General features: G+C 34.0%; 4 protein-coding genes across 5 annotated transcripts; 2 read left to right on the forward strand and 2 right to left on the reverse strand.

Annotated features, from left to right (window-relative positions):
• Window positions 1-2,546: 2,546 nt before the first annotated feature.
• On the forward strand, window positions 2,547-2,885 carry LOC140888141 (protein SMALL AUXIN UP-REGULATED RNA 12). Its single transcript, XM_073295830.1, has one exon. It carries the CDS (start codon window positions 2,547-2,549, stop codon window positions 2,883-2,885), a length of 339 nt encoding a protein of 112 aa, XP_073151931.1.
• Window positions 2,886-4,051: 1,166 nt separating this feature from the next.
• On the reverse strand, window positions 4,052-9,845 carry LOC140886215 (uncharacterized). Its single transcript, XM_073292722.1, has 3 exons — window positions 8,870-9,845; window positions 6,952-7,120; window positions 4,052-4,668 (listed from the first exon to the last, which is right to left on the reverse strand). Exons 1-3 carry the CDS (start codon window positions 9,674-9,676, stop codon window positions 4,214-4,216), a joined length of 1,431 nt encoding a protein of 476 aa, XP_073148823.1. The 5' UTR covers window positions 9,677-9,845; the 3' UTR covers window positions 4,052-4,213.
• Window positions 8,050-14,724, forward strand: LOC140886216 (caffeoylshikimate esterase-like). Of its 2 annotated transcripts, none has more exons than XM_073292725.1 (8): window positions 8,050-8,219; window positions 12,332-12,364; window positions 12,469-12,595; window positions 12,705-12,851; window positions 13,231-13,361; window positions 13,604-13,741; window positions 13,851-13,949; window positions 14,276-14,724. In XM_073292725.1, exons 1-8 carry the CDS (start codon window positions 8,217-8,219, stop codon window positions 14,549-14,551), a joined length of 954 nt encoding a protein of 317 aa, XP_073148826.1. In that variant the 5' UTR covers window positions 8,050-8,216; the 3' UTR covers window positions 14,552-14,724. The 2 variants fall into 2 exon arrangements, with proteins under 2 accessions (XP_073148826.1, XP_073148825.1); XM_073292724.1 differs by lacking the exon at window positions 8,050-8,219 and adding an exon at window positions 12,046-12,208.
• A 10-nt stretch (window positions 14,725-14,734) lies between these two features.
• On the reverse strand, window positions 14,735-17,182 carry LOC140886214 (beta-fructofuranosidase, insoluble isoenzyme 1-like). The gene is made up of 6 exons (XM_073292721.1): window positions 17,035-17,182; window positions 16,078-16,937; window positions 15,831-15,989; window positions 15,488-15,732; window positions 15,285-15,402; window positions 14,735-15,197 (listed from the first exon to the last, which is right to left on the reverse strand). Exons 2-6 carry the CDS (start codon window positions 16,930-16,932, stop codon window positions 15,012-15,014), a joined length of 1,563 nt encoding a protein of 520 aa, XP_073148822.1. The 5' UTR covers window positions 16,933-16,937; window positions 17,035-17,182; the 3' UTR covers window positions 14,735-15,011.
• Between the last annotated feature and the right edge of the window lie 956 nt (window positions 17,183-18,138).

The following is an 18,138-nucleotide window of genomic DNA, read 5'->3' on the forward strand; positions in this document are numbered from 1 at the left end:
ATCTCTTAGTGATTGCATACAATTGTAGGATTTTAGTTTAATATTTTTCTCTCAAATTTATTTTTGTACTTGACTAATCAAATTGAGCTATTTGAAAACAGTAGATTTTCTAAATAACATGTAGAGATAACAATATTTCTCATCAAATTTTAAAAAAATTAAAATTAAATAATATATACCGTTGTATGAAATTAATAAGGAAAAAATATTATTCGAATTGAAAAGGGAAATTTTCTATCATATAATTAAGACACTAAATTTGAATCTTGTAAAAAAAATTCAATAAAGTATTTTTTACACTCAATTTGAATCTTGTAAAAAAAATTCATTAAAATATTTTTTTTTTTGCAAGACAAACAATTGTGGTTTGAAAATAAAAAACAATTTTTAGAATAATTTTCTAATTTAACATAAGCGTGTAACCGTCTATGTAACACTTTATGTACCATAACATTATCTTTGTATGAAACAACTCAATTATTTTTTAAAATAGAAATATAATTTTTTGGGAAAAAATAAAATTTAATTATAAGATTTCAATTCTTATACTTTTTTTTAATCAAAGAAAACAATGACCTTGCCGGACAATTAAATAAATAAAATCTTATTACTTTCATAAATTTTTTTGGATTGGACCCACCTTGTGGGAATTTGCTTTTATCGACAATTTCAAGTCCTAAAATGTCATTTTCATTGCCATTTTCAATTTCTAATCTTTGAACCACACGGCCAGCATTTGCCGTCTTTGTTTACTTTAATTTCCACCATTTATGCAAAGAATTATTAAACCCTTTCAAACGACAAATTTTAAACATTTTTTTTATTAGAAGGGAATTTTAAAACTTTAATAATATATAAAATCATCGTAAAATAGCTCTTCATTTAAGAACAAGAAAGTCCAATCAATCTCGTTTGAATTGCCTCCGCTAATTGAGTCACACCACACCAATGCCCAAATGTTGTTTGGCCAAATTCAATCTTAAGAAATATATATAGAATAAAATTATTTTTTAAAATTAATTTATTTTTATAAATACTTATAGTAATATTAATTATATGGAAATAATATATGTATAAAAAAAAAGAAAAAGAAAAAGGAAATAAGATATGTACTTGTATAGCAACCAACTTCTTTCACCAAATTCTTGATTACAGTTTACGAGACAAGTAATATAAAATTCAGCCGTCTAATGCACGTAATTAAAAATGTGCTTCCCTCAACCATGTAATTAAGCTGGTTGGTTGATGAGGGTTTTATTCCAAGTTGAGAAGTTAAAATGCTCAAATTAATTATAAGTGATTTGACATGATAGCCTTTTGTTTGACAATCAAGATGGATTAAACGAGGTTATATTTGGGTGCAACGATTTGGATTTGAGAAAAATTATTTTTATTTTAAATTACCACAAAATCATTACATTAATTAGGTGGTGTTTTGAAATACTTAGAAAAGTCGACAATATTTTTTTAAGCATTTCCAAAACACCACTTTGATATATTAGTAAACATGTAAAAAACGTAAATTGAGGGTTTTCATATCTTTGGCTCCAATCCTGAATTAAGATATCATTATCAAGGTAATGTTTTTTTTTTTTTTTTTTTTTGGAGTAAAATATCAAGGTAATGTTCGAGGCAATGAAACTAGGGGAAATGCTTTGGAAAAAAGATCATCTGCTGTGGAGAGAGAAAGAACATAGGATACTGTGCATTAAAATGAGCACGATTTCAATATTTCATATGTGTAATTAATTAATTAATTAATTATTTAATATGTGATATGAATTACAGAATACTATTTAATGCACAGTATTTTGTGCTGTTTTTTTCTCCACAACAGAGGATCCGGATCCTTTAGGGTAATACGTACCCTAAAGATGTATCTAAATAAGGGTGAATATTTAATAATATTCGACTGAAAAATTAATGGATCATGCATGTATTGATTAATGTCCAATGTTAATAACCTTGTGCAGGTATCTTGTGAGAGAGTCAGATCAATCCTACATGTGATACAATAAGAAGTAATACTTTTGACATAAAAAATCATACATTTTGATAAGATATACATCTTACCAAATTAACCCGTGAGATTGTCTAGAAGAGTTTTTGCCAATAACCTTTAGATAGTACATACCATTTCATTTCGGTGAAAGGAGATACAAATCGTACGGATAAATCTCTTTATGATTAACATTTATAAACTCGTACAAAAATATTATACATTCATGATTGAGTGATTTGGAGATAAATTAAAGACTTAAATATATATATATATATATAAAGTCAATTTAAGGCTACATGAGATTTTGATTCCAATTTCCAACAGCTAGCAAGTTGCTGCGAATTAAGTTTAATTAGAAAGGTAGAAAAATTATATGTTTGGACAATAAAGAGTCGGAATCAATAGCTGACGTAACCTATTTTAAAAGTCAATTAAGACTATAAAACTACCTCTAACCACGCACCCTTTCCCCCAATGCAACAGTCATAATTCCCATTAACCAATATTCTCTCCAATTAATATGTTGGGCAAAAAACTTGGTTCCATGAAGAAACTAGCCAATAAAGTCAGGTCCTTTCGCAATGCCGGCGAACCATCGCATTCCGAGTGCCTACTAAGGTATGATGATGGAGGATCATCCAGTACGGGGACCTTTCCCGTGTACGTGGGCGAAGATAGGCAAAGATTCATGGTTCCGACCAGCTATCTCAACCACCCTTTGTTCAAAATGATGTTGGAGAAGGCCTACAACGAGTTCGGGTTCGACCAGAGAAACGGCCTAGTGGTACCATGTAGTGTCGCCGCATTCCGGGAGGCGATGACCGTGGCGGGGTGCTGCAACGGGAGGTTCCATCTCGGAGAATTGGTGGACGAGTTCATCTAGAACTCCAAATTTTTAGAAACAAATTTTGATTTAACACACGATGAGTACTTATTTTCAAAGTGTCACCAAGTTGGATCTGCCGATCCATTGTTGCTTAGAAAAAAATGTACATTAATTGAAAATAGGATGTGATCATGTGTAACGTTTAGAGAGATCGAATATTAGAACAATGTAATGTTGTTTTCTATTAATTTCAAAATCAAATTATATATGTTCTAGCTTTCAAAGTTATTGATTAACAGGAGCGAGTGCGCAGAATGAATTTTGATTTTATATTTACGTGGTCAACTGATTGGAGATTTACACAGATAATGAAATAAAGACTGGTAAATTTTTTTATATATATATATATATTTTTTTTTTTTTTGATGAAGCAATATTTTTGTATGATGATGGGAAGATATTTGCTAAATTTCATATTAAAGTTTACACTAAAATTATTACATGAATTCAAATGCAAAATCATGGATGGTTGTGTTTAGACGAAAGAATTTGAGTAGTGGAGATATTAGATATTGGTTCTTACATTTACAATAATTAACAAAAAAAAATACACTTGAGTTGAGGGAGGGAGCTAATTATTTGGGAGAGAGAGAGAGAGAATCAAAATAACAGTTTAAGTAAGAGGTGCAGAGAAATGTGGGTTAGTTGGATAAATTTATTTTGAATATATTTCAAATCTATCTTTTTATTTTTATTAATTTATGTAAATGTAATAGTAATTGTGATATATTTAAAATATGTAGCACAACATTGACATTGATGTGATTTCGAATAAATTCTTTATGACTTTATCTCTCTTCTGAAATCAAATCTCTCCGTTCAAACCAAATGGTTTCATTCAAGTACAATCTAAAATTTTTACAAATTCTAAGCAAAAATTTTAATATTAGTCCTGCAACAACTGTCCAACAATCGACCAATTTTACTTATTTTTGCCCAACCATCCGAAATTGAATAGTTTCCAAAAATAAGTCTAAACTAAGTTAGTTTTTGGAAAACTTCCGAGAAGTATTTCTCAGGTTTTTCTTAACAAAAATTCACAAAATTGTAAAATTTATTAAGTGAGAAAACTTCTAAAAAGCACTCCTCAACTTTTTCTTCAAAAAGTTTAAACTGGATATCACTGTATAAACATTAATGATCATTAAACAACAAAAAATGACTAAAAAGAGACAAACGAAAGGCCAACCATGATACGATTCATTTTCATCAAGTAGAAATAATAGTTGATATATTTTCAAAAAAGGTTCATTCCCCAATAGATGGGCAAAGGGAACACCTAAAAAAAACAATATTTTATACATGGAAGCAAGTTCAACGCAGCTCTAGCCTCCAAACCCATCCTCCAAAATAATCCGTTTCATTTCATCTACAAGTTCCTGCATTTGCTCCCTCGAGTGCAGAGGGGAAGGATATACGAAAGAACAATCCAATTTCCCATCTCTAACTGTATCAAAGATTGCTATAGATGGGCCGACACCATGAATTGAGCCACAACCAATGGAGTCTTTTAATCCAATAGCCTCATCCAGTTTGCTGGAATTATCGACAATGGGGTCCTCGAAGACAGATAAAACTGCGGTTCGAAGGGATCCTGATGCTGTCAGACCAGGGTTATCTATTGCCTTGCACATCAAAAAGTTGAGGTCAGCCATGTCTGTGAAATGCTTCTTGTTGTACTTGGAACTCATAAAGGACGTATATATACGTTTCGCCAGCTCCCACAAGTCTTCACCTGCCTTGACATCATGGGAATTTAGAATGGCCGAGTGATAAAAGCCTGCAACGTTGTTAAATAGCGGTAAGAACAAGTTTCAATGATGCCTGCGCAAAAACCGAACATATACTGTTGTACTAGAAGTTGCAGCTAATAATAACGGGAGAGGAGAACGGACTGTTGCAGCTGCCTACTTTGTGAATGGTAGCATGCAGTTTTAGGAGGCATTTCTTGATCTCATAAGGAAAATCACTTAATAGTTAATTCTACTGAAAAGGGATGGGATGGGGGACCCAAAAGCATTACCTCCCTTCCTTTCCCCTCTCCTCCCCACCCCCCCAAATTTCAACTTGACAGTGAAAATCATTGAAGCCCTTAGCTATTCCAATGTCAACGTGGACCACAAGCTTTCAGCATCGGCCAACCAGGATTGACCGTTAAATGTGCTAAGATGTGGACTATTTGTGACAACACAACCTAATAAAAAAGATCTTTGACATCCTACATGAATCAACCCCATCTAGCAATAGAGATTGCTCATCAGTCATCAAGATGTTAAATAAATCATAAGAGCAATTCCTAAAATTAAGAAACATTGGAGTAAAAAAGATAAACCACACTTTGCTACTCTCTATAATCTTGTTTTTTCTCCATCCTGGCTTGTCTTTCTCAAGCAAGTATTATTAATGATACATAAATTCCAACTTCTACTGTGATTCAACATCAATAGCACTGATTTTAGAATTATTAATAATGTGTTAAGCGGTGTAAAGAGGCTAAGTCAAGCGATGCAATAGGTTTTCAACTTGATGTGAAAATTTTTATTGAGCTTGAGATCAGGTTTAGCTTGAATTGATTACTCAACAAACAACTGCTGTTGTAACTCGAATGAAGCCCAAGAAATTCAACGTTTCCCTTTTCATTATAGTAGGTTTTGGGAAGCCTGATCGCAGCCTTCATAACAATTAAATCCAAAATACCTTCACTCTCAGTTTTTTATAGCCGCAAACTCTTCCCCAAGTTTAACATAGGTGGTTCGTATTTCATGCTCAATTGTGATGGTCAATTCAATGTGCACAATGGCACTTGCTATTATGCTCACTGATGGATCAAGATGGCAAGCAAGATCAAGGATGTATTAAGGACTAGCAGGGGATGAGAGGTCGATGAACCTAGATTGCAGGGAAGGCTAGAGTTTCAGGTATTTTAGGACATTTTAACTATTTTTTCGTGATCAAAATTTCAAGAAAAATGGAATTAGAGTTAAAATTAATATGGATGACAACCAATTTTTTAAGCTGGCAACAAAGGTAGATCCTGTGATATTTGAAGAATTCATTTCAATACATACAACTTCTCAATCATAACAAGTTGTTCAAAAGGACTAATTACCTTTCTTAACAACTGCTATGGGGGGTGGGAGGGTGGAGGGATTTGGATACATAAGCAGTTAACTCGGAAAAGCATTTTAGAGTAGAGACCCTTTGGATGAAGAATCCTAAAAATAATATTTTCGGTCATCAAGCTACCGGCTTCTGGATTTTTTAGGTGCATTTTAAAACAAAAGAGCCAAAATCCTTCTCTTTAGTAAAAGAGCTTCTCTAAAAAAAAATTTCTTGTAAAATCTTCTATATCCAAACACACTCTAGCAGTGAAAAGAGCTTATTTCTTATTTAAAAAGAAATTGAAACAGAAGTTTAACACATGCATTTCCTTTCTCAAATCCTTTAAATGCAAAGCCCAACCTAATGATGCTTTTGCAACAAAAATGTTTTTTTATTAAATAAAAAAAAAAAAAAACTTTTTTGAAAAGTCAGCTTGCTTCTCCATCCAAAATTTTGGTTGGGAGTTACCTCTAAAAAGGCCTCTATACCCACTGCTTAACAAAACACTTTCTTAAGACAAGCATGTTTTACAGCCAAAATCATCCAAAGCTATCTTATATTTGAGCACTTTATTTAAGAAAAAAAAATTTCATGTACTTTAAAAGCGAATTTGAATTAGATGAATTAAAAGCCACACTTCTTTATTTGTCTTCTTAAGCAATTTTATTATAAGAAAAACCAACCGAACAAAATCCATCAGCACTTTGTCATTGTCACAGAAAATGAAATGGTTGATTGTCATGTTACATTTCTAAGACCTTACTAATCAGTTACAGTTCTAAAGTGGTTGTTTAAGCCATAAAGTACTGCATGTTTGTGTTTGATAAAGGGACAAATTCAAACAACAGTCGTGTTCCTCTCCGAGTTTTCATAATCACCGAATCATTCAGTTTCTAACAGGTTTCTAATCTAAACCAGATATCGTGGATAGTGGAATACTACTAATCCCATAATCACTTACCAATATGATTGCTGCTAAGCACTGGATCAAGAATCGAGCGGCAGTCAATGAGTGTTGTAACTGCGTACTTTTCCCACTGATTATCAGGAACCCCTTTTACTGAATAACACGCACTTAATCCAGCTGCTGATAAAAGCCCACATAATTTGATTTCTCTATCCTCACATTTCTGCAAAAGAGTTGCCAATAATTTAATAATAATGCAAGAAACTGGAAGGAAACTGTCCTACAGAAATTTTGTTAACTCAATATTCATTCGAAAAACCAGGAGCTGACCACGGATGAGTGGATCAACACAAAAATGAGCACACACCACCGATTGAAGTCAGAAAGATAGCATTCTGGCCAACATTTTTTAGCTGTCAATGATAACACAAAAACTCTACTCATACTTATTTCTACAACTGAGTATAAACTTTGGGAAGCTTTATTGACTCCATGGAAAAAAATAAAACAAAAATTCCTTATCTCCTACTCTAGCTATGTATCACTGCAACTTTTGTTTTTGTCTCCACCTAAAACTATCAAGGAAACAAATTGATCTTGTAAAAAAAAGAAATCATGCAATCATGCCAACAAACAAACATGACATCCTCTTGCTTCCAATCTCGGCTTAATCACATAACTATGTTCCTGCTTTGAAACGATCAAAGTTTACAGCAAAACAACTACGGTTGTCAACTTAAATTCCAGCAGTGATCAATAATTCACAAGAAATTGTATACATCAGCACATAAACAACAACTGGATTCCCAAATATAAAGAACCAATACTGAAAGTAAAGATCCAAACTTTCATTAACCCAAAACTAAAAATTGCTTCGAGGTGTTTGGGAGAGCTGTAGGAAACATTTCTTAGCTTTTCCTTAACAAAATTATGATTATCCTATTCAAAGTAATTAATCCCATTTTCATTAAATATGGAAGTCAATAAAGAAAAGTCGGAGCAATTGAAGAACTAAAATAATTACCCCACCTAAATTCAAATAGGACGAGTGCCCCTTTTATAATATACGTAGACAAAAATTTTAGTCAATAAGGAGCGAGTACTCTTCTTCTATAAATAGCTATCCATACACGACCAATTCCTCAATTCCAATCCCTTATCCCCTCATATTCTCTATCTCCCACTTACCATTCTAGCACTCCACGATATAAAATATAACTCCCCATTCTATATATTTTCTTGAAATTCTATACAGGATTCTAGGTCAAAATCTTTGATCATCTTTTTAACGTCTTGTTCCAACAATCTGTTTTAATCCAATGGTATGAATCTTGAATCCATCTGATCATCAAAAACCCTTCATTCTTTTTCCGGATTCTACCGATTTTCACCGGTCCAAAAACGTCTCGTTTTGATTAAAATTGTTGTTTTTCTTGCAGGAGAATCAAATGGGCAGTTTCAAATATGAAGAGGTGAGTGAATCAACACTGTTTATTCATGTCTTTTTCGCAAGTTTTCCTATGCACACACTATGTGTACTATAAATATAGTATAGCCTGACTCGATGTATATTTACACTTTTGTTTTTGTCTCCACCTAAAACTATCAAGGAAACAAATTGATCTTGTAAAAAAAATTCATGCAATCATGCCAACAAAGTGACAAACATGACATCCTCTTGCTTCCAATCTAGGCTTAATCACATAACTATGTTCCTGCTTTGTAACCATCAAAGTTTACAGCAAAACAACAACGGTTGTCAACTTAAATTCCATCAGTGATCAATAATTCACAAGAAATTGTATGCATCAGCACATAAACAACAACCGGATTCCCAAATATAAAGAACCAATACTGAACCAAAACTAAAAATCAAATACTAAATACTTCCCAAATATAAAGAACCAATACTGAAAGTAAAGATCCAAACTTTCATTAACCCAAAACTAAAAATCAAATACTAAATACTTACCGACATTATGCCAATAGTTTCTTCTTCACTGAATTGCAATCTAATCACACATGATCCTCTAGGTGACACGGTATCCTTAAAACCCAAGTTAGAAAATCTAAAAGAATTCAAAGAATATCCCAACATATCAAACCCACGAGCCCAAAATGGTTTATTCCCCTGCCCACTAGGAATGTATTCCTCGATTCCCAGGCTAACCTCACCATCTCCAATAAATTCGCTTTCTACCCCTGCCACTCCCACCACCAACCCCAACAACTCCCTACGCAACGCCACGATCGATGTCCTGTCACAAGCTGCCGTATGCAGCCTGAGAGCCAAGACCCACGTCTCATCCTGCAAAGTATACACGCTTGCAAAGAAAAGATCGGTGTCGGATGAAGGATCTGGATTCTGCCATGAGTTTTTGTTAAACTCATGCTCAAAAATCGAGTGGAAGGGTGAAATGGAGGGACCCGAGTCCAGCGTCTGGATAATCTTAGACGTTGATTCAAGATCAAACGAATGGATTTGGAGCTGCGGAGTGGCCGGAGTGATGAAGGAATAAGATTCAGAATCGGGACTGAAGTGGAGTTTGGAGTTGAGGATGGGGTGGGAGAGTTGGAGTTTTTGGAGTGCATTTTGGAGGAGGAGGAGGTCTGGGGGCTTGAACAGAAGGAGGGCAAGAGCAGTTATGCCGGTTCCTCCGGGCACGGCTTTGCACCAGCTGTACTCGGTGGCTCCGACCGGTCGGCTCCTGGGCTCCGCCGCAGTAGCTGACTGCGAAGAACTCATGTTCTGTACGTCTGTGATCCTTGCGTGTTCCATTTGTACATCTTTCACTTTCAAGCATGAAATTTGTTAAAGCCCATTATCGAAACATTTGGGTTGGGCTTTTAAGAATCCCTTCCAGAAGAGCCCATTAGCGTGGTCGGTAACACAATTCACAAACGTGTTTTGTTCATCAATAGTACTCACACGTTGCCACATCATTGTTGTGTTTTGATATACACTTTAATGATTGATGCCTTTTTCTATTTAAAAAAGCACACGTTTAAAATATTTAGATTTAGATTACATATTTGAGCTACCTTTATCCATATCCATATTAATTAAAAATATATTGGTGAAAATATATGCTCCACTTCTTATTGTAATGCATGTTATTTATTTCTAATTTTGAGAATCCATATGATTCCTATGGTTTCTTCAATGCGAGGTTTGATTGCCTCGTTCGAAAGCATCAAGTTTAACTTATTTCGAATTAAAGATAATGATAATGTGACCCAAGTAGTTCAAATTTAAACATTTAACTTAATTTGGCGTGGACTTTTCTTAACCAAATTATGTACTTGGTTCCAAGGGGTTTCCCCCCATTAAATTAGGTCTATCGCGACAGGTTATATGTCACACTCGAAATGAATGAATGCATCATCAATCAAACAAAATAATGGGATTAGTAGTTATCCTAAATAATAGTTCACGTTCTTTGAAACTCGCTTTTTATTCCCACTTGCTCCACCAATGTTGTAGCCACAAATAAGTCAATTGCAAAAATTGAATCTTTCACACTTTTAATTATTGATGTTTTAATATGTTTGTTGCAGTGTTTGATTGCTTTGTACTTTTGTTCACTAGATATTTTCAAAGATTTATATCCGTGAGATGTGTCGATTTTACTCATATTTACAATAAAAAATAATATTTTTGTTATAAAAAATAATATTTTTCATAGGTCGAGTCAAATTCACAAAATTGACTAATGAGACGATTTCATAAGAGTTTTTTAATTCAGTAATTAATATCACCTTATGATCATGTATTTTCATTAGAATTATCGATTATGTGTTTTTTATATCATAATATTATATTTATGCCTTACATATTTCTAAGTAAAAAAAGTATTTTAAATAAGCTCCCAATAATTCATGTTATAATTTACTAATTAATTCGAAAGTCAATTTGTCTCGAGTATTGTTAATTTACTCTATATAATAAGCCAGGGTTATGGTAAGTTAGATCCTACCTATACAGACATTGTCTTGACATAGATCTAACGGTGTACATTTATCAATAAATGTGAGGTTAATTATTTTTTAGTGGACCCCGCATATATTGATAAATGAGGACCCTTAGATCTATCATTGGGTAATCTCTATAAAAATAGGTTGAAATGAACCGAAAAAGAGAACGAGCAAGTGGTGTCATTATTGCTGAATGCTGATTTTGACCGAAGAAAGTCAGATACTGTTTGACCGCCATGTATATTATAATGTTGTAAAATGTTTCCGTATATAAATAGAATTTAAATCTAAGTCGTAAAAAAATCTACTTTATTGAAGTTTAAAAGTTCTAGAAGCAAGAAATAAAATTGAAAAATAGAATGAAACACTTGCATGATTTTTGAAGTAAAGAAGAAGTCACGTAAAAGTTGACTCGAGCATAATATTAATCATATGTTTTCCCGTTGTTACATGAGATCGAACCTAAGTTCCTCCCCTACTCGTAAAAAAATTGGTAAGGTGACACAAGCTATTGACTTCGTTAACAAATTTTTTCAAGAAAATTTTCATATTATTTTTCTACACTGTCATTATTATAAATTAAATATTCAAAAATATAGATTAAAATAAAAAAAATTATTTAGTGATTTAAACATTTAAAAAATAGATAAGTTATGATAAAATCATAAAACAATAATGGATAAGTGCTAAGTAGAGCTGCTAAAATGAGTTGGTCCATCCCATCATGCTAAATAGACGGGTTAGGTTCAAAAAAATTTAACCCGTCCAACCGTCGGACCGTCCCGCCCACACCAAATGGTGGGTTGTGGGTCAATCCATCAAATTCGTCAAATATAACTAAAAATTGAAGGACCGTCTTGCACTACACCGCACCGCCAAATAAACGGGTTAGATTGTTAATTTTCCGACCCACCCAAATGACGAGCTGGCCTGCCAATAAAATTATGATTATCCTTTGTAAAAAAAAAAATTAACGACTATCCTTTTTTTTTTTTTTGAGAGGATGACTATCCTATTCAAAGTAATTAATCCCATTTTCATTAAATATCGAGTCCATAAAGAAAAGTCGGAGCAATTAAAGAGCTAAATTATTTATACGTAGACAATTTAGTTTTAGTCAATCAGGAGCGAGTACTTTTCTATAAATAGCTATCCATACATGACCAATTCCTCAATTCCAATCCCCTTATCCCCTCATATTCTATAAATCCCACTTACCATTAAAATATAAGTCCCCATACATACATATTTTCTTGAAATCCTATACAGGCTTCTTGGTCAAAATCTTTGATCATCATTCTAACGTCTTGTTCAAACAATCTGTTTTAATCCAATGGTATGAATCTTGAATCCATCTGATCATTAAAAAAAAAACCCCTTCATTCTTTTTCCGGATTTTACCCATTTTCACCGGTCCGAAAACGTCTCGTTTTGATTAAGATTGTTGTTTTTCTTGCAGGAGAATCAAATGGGCAGTTTCAAATATGAAGAGGTGAGTGAATCAACACTGCTTATTCATGTCTTTTTCGCAAGTTTTCCTATGCACACACTGTGTTTATGTATAAATATATTATTTTTGTTGTTTATATTCTATAGGAATTCATCGTGAATTCTCGAGGAGTGAAGCTTTTCACGTGCAGATGGTTACCCGAAAACGAAGAGCCGAAAGCTCTGATCTTCTTGTGCCATGGATATGCCATGGAGTGCAGCATCTCAATGAGAGGTCAGTCAAAGTCACATATTTATGTCAAAACTATATAGATTCGATTTAATTTTAATCCGATTCGAACCCGGAAATCTAATCCATGGATTTCGATTATTGTTTTGAACAGGCTGCGCCTCCCGACTGGTGAAAGCGGGATACGAGGTTCACGGCATCGATTGCCAAGGCCACGGGAAGTCGTCGGGATTACTGGGATTGATCACCAATTTCGATGATCTTGTTGATGATCTCTCCGAGCACTTCACAAATATCTCTGGTAATTAATAAATAAACGAAGTTTATAATAATGTTAAGTCATAAGTTTTGATTGAAATTTGACTGATTTTTTTTTATTGGGGTGGGGAAGCAGTCGAGAGACGGGGATAGTTTGATCTTTTCAAATGTTATTTGATTCATAAAATTGTTAAAATTTGTAATGTTCTTGTTGTTGTCAATGAAGATCATTAGGACGTTGATAGTATTTAATTAGCTTAAACTGTCATTATTGACGTCGTTTTTGGATGATTTTGAGAAGCAAGAAAATATTAAAAGATTTAATGAATCCCTGAAAGAGTGGGGGGCCGGCGTGAGATTAGGATATGCTTATTTGACTAATGATAATTAATAATTAATTTGTTTATATTTTATTTTTGCAGAAAGGAAAGAAAATAGGAAAAAGATGAGAATATTGATGGGAGAATCAATGGGAGGGGCCATGGTGCTACGTTTACACAGGAAGAAGCCTGATTATTGGGATGGTGGAGTCCTCATTGCACCAATGTGTAAGGTACACATTTCAAAATATCTATTCTAAATATCTTTGTACCAAATGTCATTTAATTCAAATGTTTTCTTTAGTATCATATCATATATATATATATATATATATACTAAAAACCACAAAAATTATTTTGTGAAAACACGTTTCTTCAAATGCTTTTTAAATTAAGGATCACGTTTTTTTGGGGTGTAATTAATTAGATAATCCAAGTAAAATCATAATGATTAAAGTGTTGATGATTGGCGCAGATTGCGGATGAAATGAGGCCAAGCCCTGTGGTGATTAAAGTACTGTCTTCGTTGGCAAAAGTGATTCCCACTTGGAAAATCACCCCCACTCCAGACATTGTCGATGCTGCTTTTAGAGACCCCCAAGTTGTAAAAGAGGTACATTTTTTTCATCTTCCCAGTAAAAAATATAAATATTTTTATATAAAAGCCTTCTATTTTTATAAATAAATTATAATTAATAAATAAAATAAAAATGTTTGAACAGGTGAGGTCCAACCCATACACGTACAAAGGCCGACCACGTCTACAAACTAGCTACCAACTATTTACAGTCAGTACGGATCTGGAGAAAAGACTTGATGAGGTGGCTTCCTTTTTTCCTTTATTTTTAATATAATAACAATAAATAAATAAATATTATAATAAGATAGTATTTTGCCACTTTTGATTCAATCTCCACACGTAGAATTAGTGGGTCTCGACTCTCGTATACTAAATGAAAAAGATACTTATTTAGATATTTTCTACGACTTCTAAAAAATAAGTGATTATGAAGATTTTTTTAACAAATTTGTTAAAAAAATCTCCAAAATCATTTATTTTTAGAGGTCGCAAACACGACTTTAACATCGTGATTTTTTAAAATTTTGCTTAATATTTTTATTTTTTTATTGTATATGATTGAAATAGGTATCCTTTCCATTCATTGTTCTACATGGAGAAGAGGATAAAGTGACGGATCCATCCGTGAGCAAGCTTTTGTACGAGTCGGCTCGATCCACGGACAAGACATTCAAGTTGTATCCCGGAATGTGGCACTCTCTGTCCTACGGCGAATTGCCGGAGAATCTTGACATCGTCTTCTCCGACATTGGCAAGTGGTTGGACGACAAGTTGTTTGCTCGATTTGAGGAGCAACAGAAGCTTGCTAACGATCTTAACGCACTCGAGCTCAAACACGATTGATATTTAGATCGTTACATGTATAACCATCAAAAGTTTGTTACGTGCGCATAGTACTGTTAATATCGTTTTCTTTTTCTTTTTTATTAATTATTATAAATTCAAGTGCTTTGTTTTTGTTTGGAAAAGATGTTCTATGCTAACTCGATTAAATAAATGATTACTATGTATCCTTACCATGAATCATAAAGAAACACCAGCAAATTTTCAAAACATTTCAGAGAAGCGAAGAGTAAAACTTATACAAGTCGAAAAACCGGAACCAATCCGGTTTTGCTAATTAATGACTAGAAACAAATTACATTTCGTAATTCATAGTCTACTTATTCATTATTCTGTATATACATATTTATATATTTATAGGAGGTCCGAAATTTAAAAGAAAGTTAAGAACCAAGGTGAAAAAATAGAAACAAGCCACAATAGAACTAGTCTTGTTTTATAAAACATTTAAGGCCATCTCTCAGTGGTTCATATGGAGAGGCTTGCTCATGCTCCAGGCATTCAAGCTGTCGATTTTGACGGGTTCGGTGCCGTTGTTGAAGACAAACAAGTGTGCGTTGTTGTATATTGCCAGAGTTGGATAAACCCTTGATGTAATGCAAGTCTTTCCCCCAGCTCCAAAACTCTCCACCACAGAGTTATCAATCTGAAACAAATAACAAAGATTGATATATTCCGGTTGGGGGCGAAAAAAGAAGTTAAATATATGAACCAATGGATCATGTTATCATACCAAACTCCTGAGGGAGATTTTCTTTTCCGTCAGGTCCACATTTACAAATCCTGCGAATGAAGGTCGGTATGCATCCACCCCGGTTTTCGACTTTGAATTACCGTCCTTTAAGGTAGACCTATGAAAAAAGATCATGGAGGAAAAAAGTTAGGAAGATGGTCGTTGAAAACTCGGTGTGTTCCACACAAGATTCGGTATGTAACCTCGATGCATCAGAGCACAAGAGGACTAGATGCTTGTCTTGAGCCTTGAAAACTCGGAAGAAGACGGGTGTGTACTCTTCCAAGTTTTCAGAAGCCAATGTGACGAGCCCGAATGGTCCTAATCCACCTCCAACAGTGGAATCCTTTTGACCGCAAAGTTTTTGTGCGTCGTATCTATCCCAGCTCGGATCAAATGGCTCGGCCTTCTCCAAGCTATCGAACGAAAAGCTCACTTCAACATCAGCCTGCCATATTCGTCGAACCGTGCAAGATCAGTATAGATTGATGTCATTGAATGAAAAGTTCTTATGATTTAGAGTAAGTTGAACTAGTAAAAGAGTACCTGCGCGGCTGTTATTCCTTTGATTTCGACAATCTGGCCTTTCAATAGTTCCTTGTCGCTTAGTTTCACTTGATTACTTCTCAGAGTCTCGAGTTCTTCAATAGGCCATTGAAGCAATTGCTTCCCATTAGGATCCATCACTATTGTACGAGGGATAAGCTGAAACCATAGTATAAAAGAATGAAGTGACATTTAGTTATTCAAGAAACATGAGCTGTTGCTTTGATAGAGGTATGTATGATAATACCTGGATTCCGGCCCAACCCTTTGCCACATCGTTATCAGTAGTATCTGATTCATTAGCCCAACCCCACAAGATTCTTCTGTTCTTGCTTGGATCAAAGAATGATTTCGAGGCGTAAAAGTTGCCATAATCGTACCTCAAACCGTTCCATCCATCGATCATGTTTTCATCCGGAATATACCGATCCCTCGTGGTGTCATACGTGCCAAGGGTGTAATACTCGTATCTTGTAACATCAAGGCTCACCTTCATCACATGCTTAACATCTGGCCCCAGAGCAGAGGTATCCAATCCGTTTTGGCCCGAAACCGAAACAGGGAAAAAATCAGGGCATTCCCAGTTCCCTGTTCCTGCGGAAGTATGCAATGCATGCTTTGCCTTAACCCAATGCATGAAGTCCCTGCTCCTATACAAAAACGCTATCCCTCTACGCTTCCTCCGGCCGCCGATGGATATCCTCCAGTGCCCGTCTTTGCCCAACCAAGCTGTCGTTGGGTCGCGAAATGCTGTCTTGTTAACAGACTCATCTGCCACCACCAAAGGATTGTTGTCGGGTTTGATCCATTCACGTAGATACGGATCGGATAGATTGGCCGGGACTGCGTAGTTTTGGACTTGTGTGTTGTTCTTGTCTATGATCCCGGTGTATAGAATAATGGGTTTGTTTCCGGGTAGGACCGTGGCGGATCCGGACCAGCAGCCGTATTGATCGAATGGCTTTGATGGGTAGATTGCATGCTCTACTTTTTTCCAGTTGATCAAGTCCTCTGAGACTGAATGAGCCCAGACAATATTGCCCCAAACAGCACCTTTGGGATTGTACTGATAAAAGAGGTGATATATCCCATTATAATACATTGGTCCTATTATTATTATTATTATCATCAAACCAAGTGTTAGAATATAAACTTTAACAATTGGAATAGGAAGTGTCAATGTTGAAGGAAAAAACGTACTCACCATTTGGATCTATTGTTGATTCATTGTGTCATCATCCACAAAGCCACATGGACAAATAAACATATGAATTCATTAGTAAAAAGGAATCAAGAAATATCATTTTATGGAATATATTTGGTGCATTAAAATTGACTAAATCACCACTAACCTTTCGACTGACATACATTTCACCACAAACTTTTCATATAATCCAAAAAGGCTTTTTCATTAAATATATCTTCGAAAAAGCGGAAAATAATATTTTTCTAACATTACAAAATGCACAAAATATTGATCCCGTTCTCGGTTTTAACAACGAGGTAACAAAGAAAGAAAAGTTGGAATTTCATATTTTTAGAAAAATAAAACAATATCTATATAACTCGCGTTTGGTTGAAAACATCGTGTCTCTGACGTTGCTACAAAGTCTATCCTTCAAATCAAATATATCACTCCAAACGCAACCTAGATAAACATATTCAAACTTAGCAAAACTTAATTATCTCGTTCTATATTTATTTAATCATTATTCAATGAATCAAAAACCTCGTTTAAATCTCACCTCATTATCATCATCCCAGAATTTATTAAAGTTTTACCTAATTAATTGTTTAATTTTGATTTTATGACAAAAATATATTTTTTGATTACGTATAAATATAAATCTCGTGTAACCAAAAGAAAGTTGTGTGTGTATATATATAATATAAAAAACTTTTTTTAAATAATAATAAAAAAAGATCGAATCATAGAGGCCGTGGTTTGATTCCATATAAAAAGAATACATGTGGCGATCCTTCTAACGACAAAATCTACAGTTGACTTTGACTCTTATGCTGTAGATATTAACAGCTTTTAGCCTCTTTGTACGTTATTGCAATATAAAAATATAGAATCCATAAAGAGCAGCAACAAACTTTTCAAAAGGCCAATCGACGTGGTCCAAAGTACACAACACACACTAGAAATTATTTCATTATATTTCCAACTAAATATTTATCTATAAATTTAGATTTTATTTTAAATTAATTAAAAATATATATACTTCATAAACCCAATCGAGATGTGTTTCCTACATTATGATCAATATATATTTTTCATACTTTTTTTTAAAAAATAAATACC

Source organism: Henckelia pumila, chromosome 3 (genome assembly GCF_033568475.1).
Source record: "Henckelia pumila isolate YLH828 chromosome 3, ASM3356847v2, whole genome shotgun sequence".
NCBI classification, from domain to species: domain Eukaryota; kingdom Viridiplantae; phylum Streptophyta; class Magnoliopsida; order Lamiales; family Gesneriaceae; genus Henckelia; species Henckelia pumila.